Source organism: Cibotium barometz, chromosome 15 (assembly GCF_041138505.1).
Source record: "Cibotium barometz isolate CiBa-2024 chromosome 15, ASM4113850v1, whole genome shotgun sequence".
Lineage (NCBI taxonomy): Eukaryota > Viridiplantae > Streptophyta > Polypodiopsida > Cyatheales > Cibotiaceae > Cibotium > Cibotium barometz.
Window position 1 is genome coordinate 56,705,322 of NC_141060.1, and position 21,049 is coordinate 56,726,370.

The 21,049-nt window shown below is 38.4% G+C and overlaps 1 protein-coding gene across 1 annotated transcript; it reads right to left on the bottom strand.

Moving 5' to 3' along the window:
- Nucleotides 1-11,656: 11,656 nt before the first annotated feature.
- Nucleotides 11,657-13,185, bottom strand: LOC147631448 (protein TORNADO 2-like). The gene is made up of 2 exons (XM_086809848.1): nucleotides 12,488-13,185; nucleotides 11,657-12,306 (listed from the first exon to the last, which is right to left on the bottom strand). Exons 1-2 carry the CDS (start codon nucleotides 12,974-12,976, stop codon nucleotides 11,953-11,955), a joined length of 843 nt encoding a protein of 280 aa, XP_086665974.1. The 5' UTR covers nucleotides 12,977-13,185; the 3' UTR covers nucleotides 11,657-11,952.
- Between the last annotated feature and the right edge of the window lie 7,864 nt (nucleotides 13,186-21,049).

Genomic DNA, 21,049 nt, shown 5'->3' on the forward strand with positions numbered 1-21,049 from the left:
TGGGAGTTTTTGATGGGATCCTTGGAATGGATTGGCTCCACAAAAATCAAGCTGACATTCACTGTCATAATATCCCGACCCATTAATTAGGGTCGAGATGTCCAAACAGATGCTTAACGACATGGAACAGCAGATGTAGTCAATTCGCAAAGATATAAAAGCTGCCCAGGATAGACAGAAGCAGTATGCATATAAGAAGAGGACAGACAAAGAATTCGAAGAAGCAGATATGGTTTTCATTCAAGTACGTCCCAAAAGAAGTTCTCTATCTCTTGGGAAGTACAAGAAGTTATCCCCCAGATATTGTGGACTGTATCTGATTACAAAGAAAGTAGGTAACTTAGCCTACGAGCTTCTTCTACCTCCTCATCTCAAAGTACATAATGTATCTCATGTCAGCCTTCTTAAAAAGTATGTACTAAGCCCGAATCATGTACTTGACGTGATGAAATCTTAACTTCTTCAACCCAAGGGCAGATGGAACTCCAACCTAAATAAATCCTTGATGTTCGAGAAAAGGTTCTCGGGAACAGAATTCTAAGAGAGTTATTGGTCAAATGGAAGTTCTATCCTTTTGAAGATGCCACATGGGTGAAAGAAGCCGAACTGTTACGAGATTACCCCCAGTTTGTGAGATGAGGACATCTCTTTTTTTTTAAGTGGAAGAGAATGTAAGATTACTCCCCAGCCTCTCAAGATGTCCAGCATCTTCCCCTGTAATCTCTCTTCAGAAATATAAAAGATCTTGTTTCTACCTGTTTTGGCCTAGAGAGAGAAAATGTTCTAGAGAGAGATTATTCAGATTTTGAATATTTTTGGATGGAAAAATATATCTTCTTATTAAAATAAGTTTCCCCCAAACAAAAGTTCAAAAAGATTTTTAGAAGGTGCATTAGAAATCAAGTATAATCTGTTCAAGAGGCCTTATTCTAGGGGTCCAGATTTTTGAAAAAAATTTAAATTAAGGTTTTGAGGGGCCAATCAGATTCATCCAAATGTGTGGAGAATATTAAATAGAAGAAATAAATAAAATTCCCCCAAAAACGAGTAAATACTCACATAAGATGAAGAGTGGACTAAGGACCAAAGGAATTACTAAAAAAATGGATTTTTGACACCACGATGGGAATTCCCCCCTCATGAAGGAGGTGCCTACTTCACATGTGTGGTGGAGTTTAAAATTATCAAAAATTGAGATATTTCATCTCTCCTCTCTCCTAATTCAAGTCTAGTTCCAAAAAAGTAAGCTAAACTGACCTTCGAAAATTGACCAAAATGATCTTGAAAATTCTAGAATCAGTTTGCTTGGTTAGAAGCTCACTTTTTTCATTAAATAGAAGCCTCCCCCTTTGTTGAAGCTTAATAGTGTTTTATGCATTGTTACTCTACTCCTCGCAAGAGCAAAGAACTGTGAATTTCTTAATAATTCACTAGTTTTTGACCATTCCCTCTTTCTAAAGAATTGGTGGCCACTCTTGTTGCAAACAAGAGTAGATCCCTCAAACCATCAAGCCAAAGGAAAGCTCCCAGAATTTCATGTAAGTTAAAAAAAAATCTTACTTTTTCTTATTCTTTTAATGGTTTTCTAAATTGTTTGTTATCTTAAAATGATAAACAGATGCTATGCCTTCTTGGAAAGACTTTTCCCCTCTCTCATTCTTAAAATCAACCCTTCTTTATCCTAGTTAAGTGATCTAATTGTTGGAATTAAACTTTTCATATTGTTTCTCTGTTAAAAGTAAAAATTGATTAGTTTAGAATGCTTTAAACCAATTGGGGATAATTCCTAATTAGATTAAGGTTAGAAAATTTGAAAAATGGTCAGCCATACAAAGGAGGTTATGGTGAAATTTTCTAAAATTTTGTGAAATAAATTTCATCATTTATCAATCAAAAAGAGTAATCCCCATCGTTTGTGTATTCTAAAAGTGTCATTTTTATTCATGCATAGAAAGATGCATATTGATTATTTTTATTATAAAAGAGTGATTTTCAATAGAATTAAGTTTTATGCATAGAAAGATGCATATTGATTATTTTTTATTATTATAAAAGCGTGATTTTTAATAGAATTAAATTCTATGCATAGAAAGATGCATATTGATTTTTTTTTATTTTTTTATAAAAGAGTGATTTTTAATAGAATTAAATTCTATGTATAGAAAGATGCATATTGATTATTTTTTATTATAAAAGAGTGATTTTTAATAGAATTAAATTCTATGTATAGAAAGATGAATATTGATTTTTTTTTATTATAAAAGAGTGATTTTTAATAGAATTAAATTCTATGTATAGAAAGATGCATATTGATTATTTTTTTATTTTAAAAGAGTGATTTTTAATAGAATTAAATTTTATGTATAGAAAGATGCATATTGATTATTATTTTTTCATTATAAAAGAGTGATTTTTAATAGAATTAAATTCTATGTATAGAAAGATGCATATTGATTATTTTTTTATTATAAAAGAGTGATTTTTAATAGAATTAAATTCTATGTATAGAAAGATGCATATTGATTTTTTTTTATAAAAGAGTGATTTTTAATAGAATTAAATTCTATGTATAGAAAGATGCATATTGATTTTTTTTTATAAAAGAGTAATTTTCAATAGAATTAAATTCTATGTATAGAAAGATGCATATATTGATTATTATTTTTTATTACAAAAGTGTTAATTTCATCAAAATGGATTTTATGCATAAATAGATGCATAAAAAAATAATTTTTTTATTATAAAAGTGTTAATTCATCAAAATGGATTTTTTGCATTAATAGATGCATAAAAGAATATTTTTTTAAATTATAAAAGTGTTACTTTCATCAAAATGGATTTTATGCATAACTAGATGCATAAAAGAATATTTTTATTATAAAAGTGTTACTTTCATCAAAATGGATTTATGCAATGGCGAGGATTTAGTGAATTATCTATCAAAGTGAATTTAATGTATTTGACTCTGGGAAGGAGTAGAGTAACAGTGCATAAACACTATTAACCTTTTACAAGGGGGGAGGCTTCTATTTATAGGAAAAAGTGAGCTTCTAACCAAGAAAACTGATTCTAGAATTTTCCAGATCAGTTTGGTCAATTTTTGACCATTTTTAGGTCAGTTTAGCTTACTTTTTGAATCTAGTTGAAACAGGAGAGAGGAGAGATGAAAATATCTCATTATTTGTGTGTTTAAAACTCATCCACACATGTGAAATAGGTGCCTCCTTCATGAGGGGAATTCCCCACACTGAGGTGTCAAAAATGTATCATTTCCTCTAAATATCTCTTCTTTTTTAACTAATAAATCTTGTCCTCCTTAGTCAACTCTTCATCTTATGTGAGTATTTACTCATTTTTGGGGGATTTTTCTTTGATTCTTCAATTTATCTCCTCCCTACATTTGGATTAATCTTATTGGTCCATAGGAACCTTAATCCAAATTTTTTTAAAATTTTGGACCCTTAGGCTAAGGTCCTTTTACCTATTTTCAATTTATTCCAATTGCACACTGGAAAGTTCTTTTTGAATTTCTGTTTCAGGGGAAATCATTTTCATAAGAAGGAATATTTTTCTATCCAAAGATATCTAGAAACTTAATTATCTCTCTCTAGAATATTTTCTCTCTCTAGGCCAAAACAGATAGAAACAAGACATCTCAGAATAATAAAAAACGTGAGATGTCTTGTTTCTATTTGTTTTGGCCTAGATATACTCCGCACTGCTTCAGCCATGCAAATTGGCTTGGCGTTCTTCACCAAAATATTCAAAGGTTCGTTCAGTCCCCGAATGAACCTAGCCCCATCAGCTTTTCTTCCTTCAGCCCGGTGGCGAGTATTTGAGGAGGAGAGCGAACGCTTGGTGATATACTTCAATAGTTCTGCTCCCCTGGGTTAGCTCTAAGAATTCATTCATCTTTGTTTCCAAAAAACCGAGAGGAAGAAAGAACCTCGTCCTTAGGTAAATTTTGAGATCATTCCATATCTGGGTATTTCGATCCAAATGGTTTGTCTCGTAGTGGTTTCTCCATGCCACTCTGGCTGTTTCTACTATCTTCAGCCTTGCAAGAGCTATTTTGCTCTTCTCATTGTACCCGGTGACATCAAAGTACTCTTCCATTGCTTCGATCCACTTCTCCACAGCCTCGCCCAAGTTTTCCCCTTCACCCTTGAAAGGCCTAGGCTGCAAACTATGAAGAGTTTTACGAACATCCAAGTCGAGCTCTTCCTCATCGAGTTGGGGGTTATCATTTCTACCACGACGACCTCGATCCATGTTCTAAGAAAATCTGGATTAAGGAAAAAGGGTTTTGTAGAACCAATCTCGAACTGAGAATTCTACTTGCATAGAACCTCTGTTTTCTTTTAAAGGATCGTTTTACGCCAGAATGCTGGAGGAAGCATTTGGTATGTGTTTAACTAAGGAGAGACTCGTTTTGCAACAGCTGGCGGCGGGGAGTCGTAGGAATGTCGCTCATGGCAAAACCTGCCGAGGTCTTGACTATCCTCGGTATGGTTAAAATGGTGCGCTTCCAGTGTATGATGGGCGAGGACCGACAAAGCGGTCCCTGAGTGAAGTGCTAGGACACCTAAGTAGGATCCTAGAGGGTTCTGACCAGGTGTGATGCACGGGCTTGTGATTGCTAGGACACCCATACATACGTCGAGGAAGATATGGATGAACTGAAAGAATGACTTTTGTGAATGGAATTTTGATATTGGATCTCGTTGGTTGACCAGCTGGTCTTCAACGGAGAGACCAGATGATATATTTTGTAAAACAATGGACTCAATATTTTGGAGGATTATGATCAGTAATACTATGATTTTATTGAAAGATTATTTTAAAGACAACTGAATCCATTAAATGGCAATTTCATATTCGGTGTGTAAGTGGTATGACTACCTTGAATTTTGCTTGAAACGCTGGCTAGGGGACCTAGGAACTCTTTTCCTTGGTTGGTACTCGGGCAAAACCGAAGCAAATTTTTATAAAGGAATCCCACCAATACAGTGGTTGGGTGGTTGGCTAACCCATGGGCCAATTGGAGTTAGGTTGGATCAGGGGATTTCTGCGATACAAATAGTTACGATTAAGATATGTTAGTTAGAATAAGTCCTCGGAAGACCCTTGTTCTGTGGGAGGGAATCAGCAGTTGTGTCTCATTTTAAAGGAGAAAAAAAGCAGTGATTCTATGGACCAAGTGCAAGTCTCTTCCTTGATCTGACCATGTGACTTTCGGTCTCTCGGTCGGATCAGTTTGGTTAGTTAAGACTTTGACTCGTTAGATCAATTCTCCCGTTAGATGATTTTCCTAGTGGAATCGCATGTGCCTTCCGGGGGGCGAGGGAAGTTTTTTTGGGTTCGGTTTTCGAAGGAACCGTTGGGCTAGTCCCTTGTCCGGATATCCATGGGGGGCGAGGCCCTGAGTGTGGATCCCTGCCCCACGCGAGAGACTGACGCTGCTTTCGTCGCCAACGCCCTCCTCGGAGGGGGCATCGCGGAGGGGGCAGGAGTCTCACATTCTTGGTGACTCAAGACATAAGAAGTTCCATGTCTTGTAGAAACGTAAGATGATTGATCATATGTTCAATATCTTTATTGGTGTACAGACAGTCCTCCACGTCACCTGTCACTCTTGCTAGGTTATCCTCCTCTTTTAGGGTTATAAACCCTTCCTCAGCTTTGGGCTCCTCATTTATGGGTTCTAAGTTTGGAATTTCTCCCATACTTCTTCCCATGACTAATTCCGTCTCCTTACCCTATGATTGGAGTAGGTTTAAACTTCCCATTTCCTTTTGCTTCGCTCTCGAGTATCGAGCTCTTGTTTCCTTAAGCTCAACTCTCATTAGCACTTCACTTCTTCTGAGATCTAACTCTACTTCCTCTGAGGTAGGGAAGAATACTTGACCCGTCCTTGCCGCACTTTCCATGTCCCGTCTCATTCGGGGGGTGCCAATGTTCGAAAGCCTTGAATTTAACATTTGGATGGGCACTCCTTGTTGTCTTGGACCAAGTCCAGGTGCTAGGTTGACGGACCTATGCCCGCATATTGCACTTCTTCGTGTCATGACTGGTTTGGAGACCAAAAAATCCCTGGGGGATATCAATGATACCACTAGACCTGGTTGGGGAGGGTGGTTTCTCCTCTTCCCCAAACCTAGAGTACCTCAACCCTTCTTCCATGGATTCTTCACTACTAGTTTCAACGGTGGTCAGGTTCCTTTAAGACACTCACGTGAGTGCTTTGCTAAGTGATCTGAACCACCACTTTTTTGATAGGGAGATCCTGGGTGATTCGATGCACTATCGTTAGGTGTAAGATCATCTCCAACGAGCTTTCCAGATCTTAAATGCATGTATGTATGATTTGATAAGCTACTTTGATGACCCAATTTAGTTTTGATCAGATTCTATCGATCTGTTTCTGAGGTTGTGAGATTGTAGATAATAGTTCGCGGCGTGAAGTGTCAGAAAACAGTTCACGTCATGAACGTTTTTCTACACTCACGTGTTAAAAAAAATTTGCTCTTAGGGTCAGAACTCCTCATCCTTGTTGTAAGCGTCCCTCCTTTACCGACCTTCGTAGCCTTAGCCTGACTGTGCGTTGGATTGGACTAAACCGTGAGTTTGTAGGAAAAGTTCACGTCGTGAACAAACAAGGGTTCACACTGTGAAGGTCTTCTAAATGGCTCACGTCGTGAACAAATTGGTTCACGCCTTGAAGAGTTCTGAAAAAATTCACGGCATGAATGGATTTCTAAACTTTCACACGATTCTTAATCTTGTCAAACCTCATGGCGTCAGAGGTGTCAGGATAAGGTTACCTATTTTTTGCAAGGCAATCTCGTGATTTTACATTAACTGCGACGCTGATGTCGCGAGCGATTCGCGGCATGAAGTTACAAAAACGGTTCACGATGTGAACGTTTTTTTGTAGTTTCACGTCGTGGAAACTTCCCACGTCGACTATTATGATTTTGGGTGCAAAATACTTATCCAACGGTTTCCAAACTGATTGTGCCACGTCTAAGGAGTGGAATACAAGTTCAACGCACAGCCAATGGCTCCTTATTTTTTTAATTTTTATGAATTTTTGGAAAAGACGAAAACAAAACACCAACTTGCTCATTCACGTTAATGCTTCCAATGATGCAAATATCAAAATTAACTAGAAAAATCAATGAAGCTCTATTCTAAGACCACTCCATCACACACATACACAACAACTACAACCAATTTCACACAATATCTTACTTCCACACAAATCTTATCCATTCATTTTCTACACAATGCACTACCAGAACGCAATGGCAATAATGAATCTTATGCGATGGGAGCTGAAACTCCAAGAGGAAGGAAGAAACAAAGGTGTTTCGTCGATATTGCATTCACCTAAACGATGAGCAATAGATCACAGCTGTCGTAGGGCACTTACCAATGCTTCGAGCTTGAGTCCCTTGAGGCCTCCAAGCTCACTTGTTAAGCTCCAAACCTCCAAGCTCCACCTCCACGCTATCACCATAGAGTCGCACCGTCGCATAAGGCAATCATTCTGTCTCACTCTCCCACACAAGCATGAATCATACAAGCATAGAAGAGGAACAATGCTAGAACTATCTCTCTCTCAAGACACAAGCAAGAGATCTCTATAGCACAAAAGGGGATTGTGTCTTTTCATTATGAGAAAATGCCTTATATACATTTGGCCCTTATTCATACTTGGGCACCCAAAACTTACTTAACTAGGCCTTGGGTGCCATTTCATGACACTTATTAATGTCCTCAATTGGAGGATCATGTTTGTTAATCCAAAATGGGATTAACACCCCTTGAGCATTTTTCCTCGCATCTTGCTTTGCCTCTGATGCACCACCATCATTTTCAACAACCTCTTTGTAATTGCCTTTGCCCTTGACTTTGATGCCATCATGAAAAATGATCAATTCCTAGTTGGATAAGCTCCCAAACTCCAAATTGGATGATTCTTATCTCTATGGAGAGGTAATAGAATGTAGAATCCACCTATGTGATCACTTTGACTTTGGTCAATGCGAAAGTACTCTCTATTTTAACTTTTATATATATAAAAAAGTCAACCAGTGAGTATTTTCCCCTATCAAAACGGATTTTGAATTTTGAGTTCTTTAGCTCTATGGAGAGCCTTTACAGAATGCTATCCAAATATGGAGAGCCTTTAGAGAATGCTATCCAAATATGGTTTCAATTTTGCTTCAGTCTAGACAACTCAAAATTTACAGAAACAGGGCAGGGGTTGGGACAAGATTTGGCGTAGCTGATTGCACAATTGTCCGGATGGTGAGGTTAAGAAAGAAAATACGGAGCTTAAGGAGTGGGGAACACAACCCTGTGCTCAAATTCAATTCAACTCGAGCCCTCTTTGACTGAATCAAGGTTTCATATACTGCTAAAACACTACCAAAAACCTCAATTCACCCACCAAAACACTCCATTGTCTTTGACACATGTGCATAGGCATCCTTTGACACATGTGCATAGGCATCCTTTGATCGATAGGAAAATAAGCAATTTCTTAACCATGCATCAATCCAATGCTCCCATAAGATTCCAGTAAAATTTTGCCATAACCTCCTTTGTTTTTGGAACCAAATCTCAATGGAAAAAAATCAAATACAAAGCTTATATATCCACTTGCCCCATTGCACCAATGCAATACCAATTGATTTGTGTCGATGGAGCACGTTGAAGGTTGCCGATATCCCGGTCCAAGCTCTTCCAACCCTCTTACCCAAGTTTGATATCCAAGGGCAAGAGTTTGGGCCAAGTCTTCATCACTACCATTATACCTAATCCCTTTCCATACCGCTTTTCCATGGCACTCACGGCACGAAAAGTTCAAGACGCACTCTCCTTGGCCTCTTCTCCTTGTTGCCAAGGCACCCTCACTACATATCTAACTTTCTACTTATGCAAGAATCAAATGAAAGCTTAGAAATGGATGAGAGAATAGATCACTTACAAATGGCACTTATAGATGCATGACAAATCATTACAACTCATAAGCATAAGCTTTACAATGTATCCGGTACCAAGTCTTTCACCCAAGGCTTAAGGAAACACATGAAAGCCATCCATATGAGTCATAGCATATCTCCCATAAACCATTATGCATGCAATGTGCCATCATCATTTCTAAATTCACCAAAGTGCAATCAATCTTGCCCATGTGAAGCCATTATTACCAAAGAGTCACCAATTTGATGTAGACTCAAATGCAAAGCATAATCGGCGTGTATGGCAATAACAAAAATCCCTTAATGTATCAAGAAACACCATGGAAGCTCCATAATAGTGATTCTTTGATCAAAAGGGATCAACAATGTGTCCAATGATGCTAATATGGTGAAAACCACAGGTAATCAAGCACTCACCATTTGTGTCCATGTGTTGTAGACGTGAAAACTTTCAATCCTAGCCTCATGAAATTGCTACCAGCTCCTTGTGATGTTTGGGAGAGAAGATGAACACCATAAAAATCTTGGAGATGCTAAAAAGGCTCACAAATAGGCAAAGAAAGGGTAGACAAGAGCCATAGCAAATCATTCTCTCCCATAGAAGCTAGGGTTTGCAGAAAATAAGCTCACTAAAGAAGCACAAAAATTATAGAAATTAGAAAAAACTCAAGAAATTACAAAAAGTGAATTCAAACTTGTCAAGTATGGCTAGTATTGCCTCCAAGATGGCCAAGCAACTCCCAAAAATGGATTTCTTAATAATTTCTTACCAAGATTAAGAAATTAATTTTTTAAATTAGTGACTAATTAAAAAATTAATGAGACATTGATTAAAAAAAACTAAGCTTTGATACCAATGAAAGAAAGTAACTAGCCTCAAAACCTAGATTAGCCTAGGAAACATGGATTAACAAGGATTGACAAGGATTAGCAAAGGATGAACAAAGATTTAGGAAAAGAAAGAGTGATTTCTCATTATCACAAGTGATTATCAAAGTTAGCCCCTAATTATGGCCTATGTTGATATATATACATGAGCACGCTTTTCACACTATGATTAATAATGTCCATAGACATGGTCAATTAACCTTGGGCACACCACTTTGTTACATTTTAGTAGCATGGTAAACACATGCCATAGTTTTGCAAAAAGTGAGTTTTGCTTCTTCTTTTTTGTGAAACTTTTAAAGATGCCAAATACTCAATTATGAAAATGTTACCCTATGCAAATGCAACAATGTCAGGTTGGTGGGACCTTTAAATATCTTGGTATAAAAGCATTGTGAAATAGCAAATAGAAGGAATGTGTGATACCTAGGTTAAACATCAAAATGTTATCTAAGATCAAAAGGCTTTAAGGAAATACTTGTTTCTCTAGTCCAACCTAGGGCACTTTATGAAGTGGAACATTATCAGAAATAAACTTTTTTTTAAACCATTGAAAAAAAGGATGAACCAATTTTTTTTAAAGCCTAGATTAACTGGTTTTATAACTAAAATTTTAAAATTTTTAATCTTTAAATTCAAGGCAAGGGAAAGTTATAGCCAGTTTTTCTCGATTTGAGTCGTGAAATTACACTAAATGATGGTTTGTTCTGACACTAAAGTGGAAGGTATTATGGTAGCATTTTAATGTCTTATTGATGTGTCAAATAGTAAATTATTTACTTCAATATTACCTGATAAAGTAAATATTGCAACTTCTTGAATGAAAATGTATATTGTGTAGGTACAATGAATGTGATTGTTGGTATTTTGTGTAACAAATGGAAGGTTGGTGAAAGGAAGGAACAAAAAAAAAGATAATGACAAAAAACATGTGATTAGTGACAAAAAAAGGAAACATTACATGGCATTGCTGATATCATATCAATACACCTAATTTCTTACATATGGTATCTGTGATTAAGAGAACCCATAGGACTACATACTTGTTATCGTAGATGGCAAGTAGAGGGAATATGGTTTATTGATGTGGCTTTTGCTATGTAGTACAATTATTTGATCCCAAGCCCATTGGCTTTGCTTAATGTAAAATATTTAATGTGGTATTAAATATACCATAAAGAGTCTTTAAACATGAAAAAAGAGAGGAATTTAAAAAAAATTGTATAAAGAAAATATCATAAAATTTTTACTTTTGTACAAAAGTGTTAAATATTTGTTTTAACTATTAATTGTATTTCATACAAAAATTTTGGCAAGTTTGATTCACCAAATTCATAAGCTATAACACATAATTTTGATTAAGGAAAAATCGTTCAATTACATACGTTAAGTTCTTGAAATTGAGTCAGTGTGATGGAACAAAAAATAAAAAGTTAGAAAGATGCAAATATGGCACCAATTGTTTTTTGCATTTCCATTAAATATATTTTCAAGAATAAGTGTTTTTCTAAGGCTTCATTTTAGTATATAATGCTTAAAAAAATCAATGAAATGATGACCCTTCATATCCTCTCTATTTAAGGTAATTAAATGATGACCCCCATATCATTTCCATTCACCTCCATTCACCCATATCCTTTTATTTAAGGTACGCAATTCTCTATAGAAAGCCTCAAAGGGTTCTCTCAATGGGTAGAGAGGGGGATAGAGGGAGAGAGAGAAGGGGGTTGGAGAAAGTCCTCTTGTAAGGTTGTATTGGGACAGAGAGACTCAGCTGGGAAAAAGTCGTCTTCTAAGGTCGTATTAATTAAATGCCACATCAGTCGTATTTAATTAATACATATCAAAAATAAATTGGCTGAATATACATATTGTATTATATATGGATATAATATATAATAGGGGTACAATTATTTTCGTTCATGATCTGTCTGTCTGTATCTCTCTCTCGGGGCAGATTTCACATCAAATCAAAATTACGACACGAGGAGTGCGTACACCAGAAAAGAAGCATGTCAGTGTTCATCTCCAATGTTCTACACATACACGCAATGAACTACGTATGAAGCGATCACGAGGAACTTCTGAACCAGTTCCTCCTCCTCCAGCTTCTGGATCTGTACTGCTCTTCGTAGCGCTTGAAGAGACCCTCCGTTTGGGCGTTGCGGAAGGCACAGCAGCCGATGATGTACACGATGATGAGGGCGATGAGCACTACCACGCTCAGCACGGCCACTTTCCGCCACTCCTGTTTCACATTCGCCAGCACCCCCGCCCGGCAGGAGTCGCAGTCGTAGCACAGCTGTGACTTAGCATTGCTCCAGTCCGAGCAGTCCGATTCCGCATAAGGATTGCTGGGGCTGTTCCAAGTGGTGGGCCCTGCAATGGTGAAGCCACAGATGGCCGGAGGCATGCAACAGCCAGACTACCCCCCCCCCCCCCCAACAACAGCAACGACAGCAAATCAGGAGTTAATTTATCTACAGAGGGTTACAAGATAAGGGTTTACATCTAGGGCTACAAAATAAGGGTTTCTCGCTAGGGCTACAAAATTAGGGTTGCACGACTAGAAATTCTTGCAGAATTAGGGCTTCTGAGAGCCTTACCTGTACAGGGGACAGATTGGCGCTGTAGAAGGCGGCAGAGGTTTTGTAGTCATTGTCCATAGCAGCGCATATCTTGGCGTCCACGATGCAGCTCTTAATCTTGGCCCAGTTGCCGGAGCTCTTCACCTGCTTCTGCAGCCATGGCGAGTAGTCCTGCAGACTGTAGTTCCTCCGCCCACTCTCTGCCCCCGGCCCGTCCTTGGTCACCACAAACGCAAAAATGATAAAGACTAGCAGCAGCAGAATGATGAAGAACATGACCACCAGGTAGATGTAAAGAAGCCATGGAATCCTCCAACAGGCCCCCACGAAGCCGGCCAGAGACACCAGCAGGATGATCACCCCTATGGCTATGACGGGCCACTCCAGAAACCTCACACACTCGGTGTTCAGCTTGGTGGCTAGCCATATCCCTGCGCCGATGAGGGGAATGGAAAGCAGGAAGGTGAGGAGGTTCACGATCCCAGTGATGATATTGCTGAGCGCCATGGTGTGTTCACTGCTTGAAGGTTACTAAGCATCCATGACAAAGCTTGGGCTTTTGAATCTGAAGTCCGTTACTTGAGTAGAGTTTGTAGAAGGAAGAATTCGCGACTACAGACGGTACGAGCCTCCTAGCATGATGCGTGGGCAGTGGTGAATGAATGTTATCAGAAGACAAAGGCGGGCTCTGGCGCTCCCTCGTTCTCTCTGTCTCTCTCTCTGCGAAGTGACCCCCAATCTTCAACTCATCCAGCTGTCAGACACTGGGCAGGCGTGCATATTCCCAAAGCCCACCATAGACACGTGTCAAATAACATTTGGTGCCACGCCTAAATTTAACCTTTTCACCGCGAGTTTTCAACTGGGAAAGATTCGCCTCGATTATCTATTTCATAATCTAAAAATAAAAATATAATATGCCGACGAGGACTTTCCCTCGGCCCAATCAATGCAGACAAACTTGCAAACTCCAAGTGTAAGAACTTGTTACTTGTAAGTCCCACCCACCAAACAGTCTTGGACCCGCGCGTTGCTGCAGTGACTAAGGTTCTGGAAAGAACTGGTTCTCTCTCTATAGCCATCTCTCTCTCTCTATATCACACACACACACATATCTCTCTCTCTCCCTTCCCCCCTCCAAGCATGTCCCTATCTCTCTCTCTCTCTCTCTCTCACACACGCACACGCACACATGCACTCCCTCTCTCTTCACTCTCCCACACATAGAAGCTCTCTCTCTCTCTCTCTCTCTCTCCCACACACACACACACACACGTACTCACACACACTCTCTCTCTCACTCTCTCTCTCTCTCTCACACACACACACACACATGTAAATATTAGTATATACAATATTATGTTTTAGATACATATAGCTATACATAGACACTTATACTTATGCATACATATATATGTGAATTTAAAAATATAAATATACACATACATAATTTTAATTAATTTTGATTAATTTTAATGTATGGAGATGGGTGGTAAGGTGTGCTCACTTTTAAATATATAGATAGATATATTATACACACAGACACATACACGCACACGCACACAGATATATATTTCTATATATATATATGTGTGTGTGTGTGTGTATACATTTACATATATATATGTACACACACACACACACACATACATCTACATATACACACATATATATATATCTGTATGTATGTATGTATAAATGTAAATAAAAACACACATACATGTATACACTCATATACATATATATTTTTTATTTAATTTAATTTAATTTATATTTTATTAAAAGTTACTTTTTATTCTCTATCTCTCGCTCTCGCACATGCATGCTCTCTCTCTCTCTCTCTCTCTCTCTCTCACACACACACACACACACTCTCTCTCTCTCTCTCTCTCTCACACACACATACACACACACATGTAAACACTCGCACATGCACTAATGCAAACACACACTCTCTCCTCCCGAATAAACTATCTCACACATAGAAATTCTCTCTCTCTCTCTCTCTCACACACACACACACACACACACAAGTTCAATTAATTAAATTTTAATGGTGGGGATGCGTGGTGAGGTTTGCACACATGCACACCCTCTCTCTCTCTCTCTCTCTCTCTCTCTCTCTCACACACACACACATGCACATGCACTAATGCAAACACGCTCTTCTCCCCCCACACACACTCTCACACATAGACTTCCATGTCCATGTCTCTCTCTCTCTCTCTCTCTCTCCCTCTCTCCAGTCACACACACACACTCTCTCCCACATATAGAAACTCTCTCTCCCTCCCTCTCTCTCTCTCTCTCTCTCTCTCTTATACACACACGTACACACAAACACACACTCTCTTTGTCATGCACGCATGGACACTCACACATATATGTAAATATATATTATCTATAATATTATGTTTTATTATATTTAGATACATATATGTGTGTGTGTGTGTGCATATACCTATATACACGTGCATTTACCTATATATACATGTGCATTTATAAAAATAAATAAACACACATACACATATACTTTTAATTAATAATAAATTTTAATGCGTAGGGATGCATGGTGAGCTGTGTATCTTACATACAATGTCTCTTGTGTTTTCTTTTGCATGCTAATGTGTGTGATTGTGTGTGCACATACACACGTATACGTGATTATGTAATGTCGACTTCATGTGTGTATGTGTCGTGCAAGTCTCTTGATTGAAGGTATATGCTAGTGTGTGTATGGTGTGAGTGTGTGTACGTGGTGTGTATGTTTGTGTTTTTGTGTATCCATGTGCGAGTGTGTGCATGTACGTGTGTGTGACCATGTGAATATATCCATGTACATCTTTTTTTATCTATGTGTGTGTACATCCATGTACGTGTGTGTGACCATGTGAATATATCCATGTACATCTTTTTTTATCTATGTGTGTGTACATGCATGTGCATATGTGTGTGTGAGTGTGTGCATATACCATGTGCAAATGTGTATGAGCTTACGTCTATGTATACATGTGTGCACATATACTTATGAATGTAAGTGTATGTATGTGTGTATATGTATGTGCTTGTGTGCATGTACACACATGTATGTGTATGTGAAAGCTTGAGTGTGTGTGCATGTAAGTGTGCATATCTCTGTGTATGCACGTGTGTCCATGAGTGCGAGTGTGTGTGTGTGTGTGCATGTATCATGTGCGTGTGTGTGGATGCACATACAGGTGTACGTTGACATACATAAAGATCTATTTATATATACATGCTTACATACCTATAGATACATACATACATACATATTATATATGTGTGTGTGTGTATGTATTTATCTATGTGTGTGTGTGTGTGCGTGTGTGTATTTATCTATGTATGTATAGGTAGGTATATTCTCTCTCTTACACATGCATATAATATAATATTAGAAGATATATGTGTGTGTGTGGAGGAGGCGGAGGAGGGAGGGGTGGGTAATTTTCTTTCTAATGTATTATATATATATATATATATATAAGAAACTTATTCAATGAGCAAATGACTTAATGGTGATAATTAATTATGAGCCCCAATGTAGCTAGGCATATGGGAAAGAAACCCCCAAAGACTATCTTCTCTTCTCCTTTCTTCTTTTCAAAAGTTCTCCCTCTCCTTTCTCCACATAAAGGCTAGGTTTATAGGGTAGGCACCCTTGCTTTATCTTGTACATATATAGATGTATGTGCATGCATATATACGTGTATATGTGTGTGAGAGTGTGTGCATGTACACGTGCAATTGTGTATGCATGTGTGTCTATGTATACATATGTGTACATGTGTGCTTGTGTATGTGAGTGTGTGTATGTGTGTATCTATTTATGCTTATGTGTGTGCTATGCATGTATGTGTATGTGCAAGCTTGAGTGTATGTGTGTGTGTAAGTGTGCATAAGTCTATGTGTGTATGCGTGTATGGCATGCAAGTGTGTGTGTTTGTGTAGGTGAGTGTACATGTGCAAGCTTGAGTGTATGTGTGTGTGTAAGTATGCATATCTCTGTGTGTGTATGCGTGTATGGCATGCAAGTGTGTGTGTTTGTGTAGCTGAGTGTACATGTGCATGTATGCATATACAAACGTAACTCTATGCATATGTTTGTGTAGGTGAGTGTATGTGTATACATGTGTGTACATGTGCGTGAGTGTGTGTATGTCTAAGTGTGTATGCGTGTACTCTATGTGGTGTGCATGCCATGTGTATACACATGTGTTTATATGTGCAAGTGTGTATGTGTGTATGTTCATGTGTGTGCATGTATTCATGTGTGCATGTGTGCATGCGTGTGTGTGTGTGTCTCTCTCTCTCTCACAGAGACACACTCAATCTCCCACATATGCACATACAAACATCCTCACATATACACATATACACATGGACATGCACCCGTCTTCTCTCTCTCTCTCTCTCTCTCTCTCTCTCTCTCACACACACACACACACACACACTCTCTCTCTCTCTCTCTTTCTCTCTCTCTCTCTCTCTCACACACACACACATTCACACCTCTTTCTCTCTCTCTCTCACGCATACACATGCACATGTACTGTCTCTTCTCACACCCCCTCACATACATAGAAACTCTCTTTCTCTCTCTCTCTTTCTCTCCTCTCTCTCTCTCCCCTCGTCCACACACGCACACACACATACTTGCACGCTCATCTGTGTGACTGTGTGTACATACACATGTGTCTATGATTATGTAATGTTGACTTCATGCCTGCATGCATTGTGCAAGTGTCTTGATTGTGCGCATGTGCTAGTGTGTGTATGTGCATGTGTTTGTGTGTACAGTGTGAGTGTGTGTACGTGTGTGTGTTTGTGTTTGTATGTCCATGTGCAAGTGTGTGAGCATGTGAATGTGTCTGTGTGTGCATCTTTGTGTCTATGTGTGTGCATGTACACGTGTAAATGTGTATGCGTGTGCATCTATGTATACATGGATGTGCATGTGGGTGTGCACATCCATGTGTGCACCTGTGTACTTTTGTGTGTGAGTTTGTGTATGTGTGTATATATATGTATATACTTATGTGCGTGCATATGCATGTATATGTGTATGTAAGCTCAAGTGTGTGTGTGTGTGTGTGTGTGCATGAATACATGTACGTTTATGTGTGTGCATGTATGTGTGTGTGTGTGTGTTTCTCTCTCACAGAGACACAATCTCCCATGCACGCACACACAAACATCCTATCTTCTCACATGCACGCACATACACGTGCAATATACCTCTCTCTCTCTCTCTCTCTCTCTCTCTCACACACACACACACACACACACACACACACACGCCTCTCTTATGCATACACATGCACATGCACTCTCTCTTCACACCCCCTCACACACGCCCCTCACACACGCATAGAAACACACACGCACATTCTTTGTCTCTCTCTTTCTCTCTCCACACACACACACTTGCACGCATATGTGGTGATTATGTGTGCACGTATATACGTGTGTGTGATTGTGTAATCTCGACTTCATGCATCGTGCAAGTGTATTGATTGTGCATATGGCTAGTGTATGTATGTGTACGTGGTGTGTATGTTTATGTTTGTGTGTATCCATGTGTGAGTGTGTGCATATACGTGTGTGTGAACATGTGAACATGTCCATATGTACATCTTTGGGTCTATGTGTGTGCACGTGCACGTGCACATGTGTGTGTGAGTGTGTGCATGTAGCATGTGCGAATGTGTATGCGTTTCCATCTATGTATACATGTGTCCATGCATGTACTTGTGTATGTGAGCATATGTATGTGCTTGTGTGCATATATATACATGTATGTGTATGTGTAAGCTTGTGTGTGTGTGTGTGTGTACATATCTCTATGTGTGCACGTGTCCATGCGCGAGTGTGTGTATGTGTGTGTTTGTGTGCATGTGTGTTTGTCTGGTGTGCGTGTGTATGTATAGATCTATTTATATATATATGCTTACATACCTATAGAGACATACATACATAATATGTGTGTGTGTGTGTGTGTGTGTGTGTGTATTTATATGTGTATGTGTGTGTGTGTATGTATATATTTATCTATATATGTATAGGTATGTATATTCTCTCACTTACACATGCACATAATATAATATTAGAAGATATATGCGTTTGTGTATGTGAAGGAGGGGGGATTGCTTTCTAATGTATGATGATATATACACACACACACACACACACACACACACATAATATAATATTAGAAGATATATGCGTCTGTGTATGTGAAGGAGGGGGGATTGCTTTCTAATGTATGATGATATATATATATATATATATACACACACACACACACACACACACACACACACACACACACATGCTTACTTACCTATACATACATACATACATACATAATATGTGTGTGTGTGTGTATGTGTGTATGTGTGTATTTATCTATGTATGCATTGGTTTTTTATATTCTCTCTCTTACACATGTACATAATATAATATTAGAAGATATATATATATATATATATAGATATATTTTTATATTTATATATACATGCTTACATACCTATAGATACATACATACATACATAATATGTGTGTGTGTGTGTGTGTATTTATCTATGTATGCATTGGTTTTTTATATTCTCTCTCTTATACATGTACATAATATAATATTAGAAGATATATATGTGTGTGTATGTGGAAGGGTGGGCTATTTGCTTTCTAATGTATTATATATATATATATATATATATATATATATATATATATATATATATATATATATATATATATATATATAAGAAACTCATTCAATGAGCAAATGGGTTGATGGTGACAATTAATTGTGAGCCCCAATGCATCTAGGCGTGTGGGAAAGAAACCCCCAAAGAGTGTCTTCTCTTCTCCTTTCTCCTTTTCAAAAATTATCCCTCTCCTTTCTCCATGTAAAAGGGGTAGTAGGTACCCTTGCTTTATCTTGTATAGAAGATAGATTTGAATAAAGGGAAGTTAAAAAAAGAACTTGCCAAGTACTATAAGAATTTACTTTGTCATGGAAAGATTGAAAAAAAGGTTAAGTCAGTTCCAAAAATGTTACAACGATGTCTTTATGAAATTGTTATGCTAAAGAAGGTGAAATAAAACTAATAATAAAGATTGAAACTAGAGCTGACAAACAAGATGGATGAGGGTAATAGCGAGGAACTTCGCACTCGTCATGGAAAGTGGCAAGTCTAGGGCCTTGGGTCCTCCAATTTGGCTTAGGTGAGGTCAGGAGGATTAGTGACCTGGGGGGTGTATAGGCTCGCTGGTGAGAGGCCCTCAAGTGAAGCAGCCCCCTAGTGACATTGCTTCCTAGCTGGGTTGACCCCATAGCCCAAAGCATCGTGGAGTAAAAGAAAAATAAGGGGAGATGGCTAACATACTCGCCTACAGTTGGGTGGGCCGGTGGATGAGTCAGGTGCTTTCCTTTTCCTGAATATATGGTGTTTTGAAAGTTATAACAACCTTGCATGAGCATGTTCTCCAAAATATAGCATTATTGCATTGTTGTTTGAATTTTCCTACTTGATATATTCTCTTGTATGATGAGAATGAATGGAATCATTATTATTGTGTTTCTGAATTTGACTCTATGCAGGTTCTTATGCTATATGTTACCGCCTTGGGCTCGGTAACAGAATTTTAAAACCCAAGTGGAGGCAACCCATGCATGTCAAGTGGTTGTGGACCGAAGGGTAGGCAAGGCCAAGGCCTCACTCCTAAATGAATCTCGCTTCGATGAGTTTGTTAATTTCATCCTTGACCATTATGGAGTATTTGGATTCATTTGATGGGCCATTGTTAATCCCATTTGGATTAACACCATGATCCTCAATTGAGGACATTAATAAGTATCATGTAAAGGCACTATAAAGGTTGTACATTATGAGACATTGGCCACCCAAGGCCTAGTTAGTAAGTTTTGGGCACCTAAGTGTGTGAATAAGGGCTGATTGTATATAAGGTATTTTCTCATAATGAAAAGACACAATCCCCTTTGTGCTATTGAGAGTTCTTCCCTTGTACTTGTTAGAGAGTGAGGAGTGAGAGCATTTTAGCATTGTGCCTCTTTCATGCTTGTGTGTTTATGCTTGTATGAGAGAGTGTGATTGGCCTATGTGATGGTGTGAGCAACTCCACAATGACAGTGTGGAGGTGGAGCTTGGAGTTTGGAGCATCCATGCGAGCTTGGAGGCACTATAAAGATTGTACATTATGAGACATTGGCCACCCAAGGCCTAGTTACTAAGTTTTGGGCGCCTAAGTGTGAATAAGGGCTGATTGTATATAAGGTATTTTCTCATAATGAAAAGACACAATCCCCTTTGTGCTATTGAGAGTTCTTCCCTTGTACTTGTTAGAGAGTGAGGAGTGAGAGCATTTTAGCATTGTGCCTCTTTCATGCTTGTGTGTTTATGCTTGTATGAGAGAGTGTGATTGGCCTATGTGATGGTGTGAGCAACTCCACAATGGCAGTGTGGAGGTGGAGCTTGGAGTTTGGAGCATCCATGCGAGCTTGGAGGCTTCAAGGGACACGAGATCAAAGCATTGGTA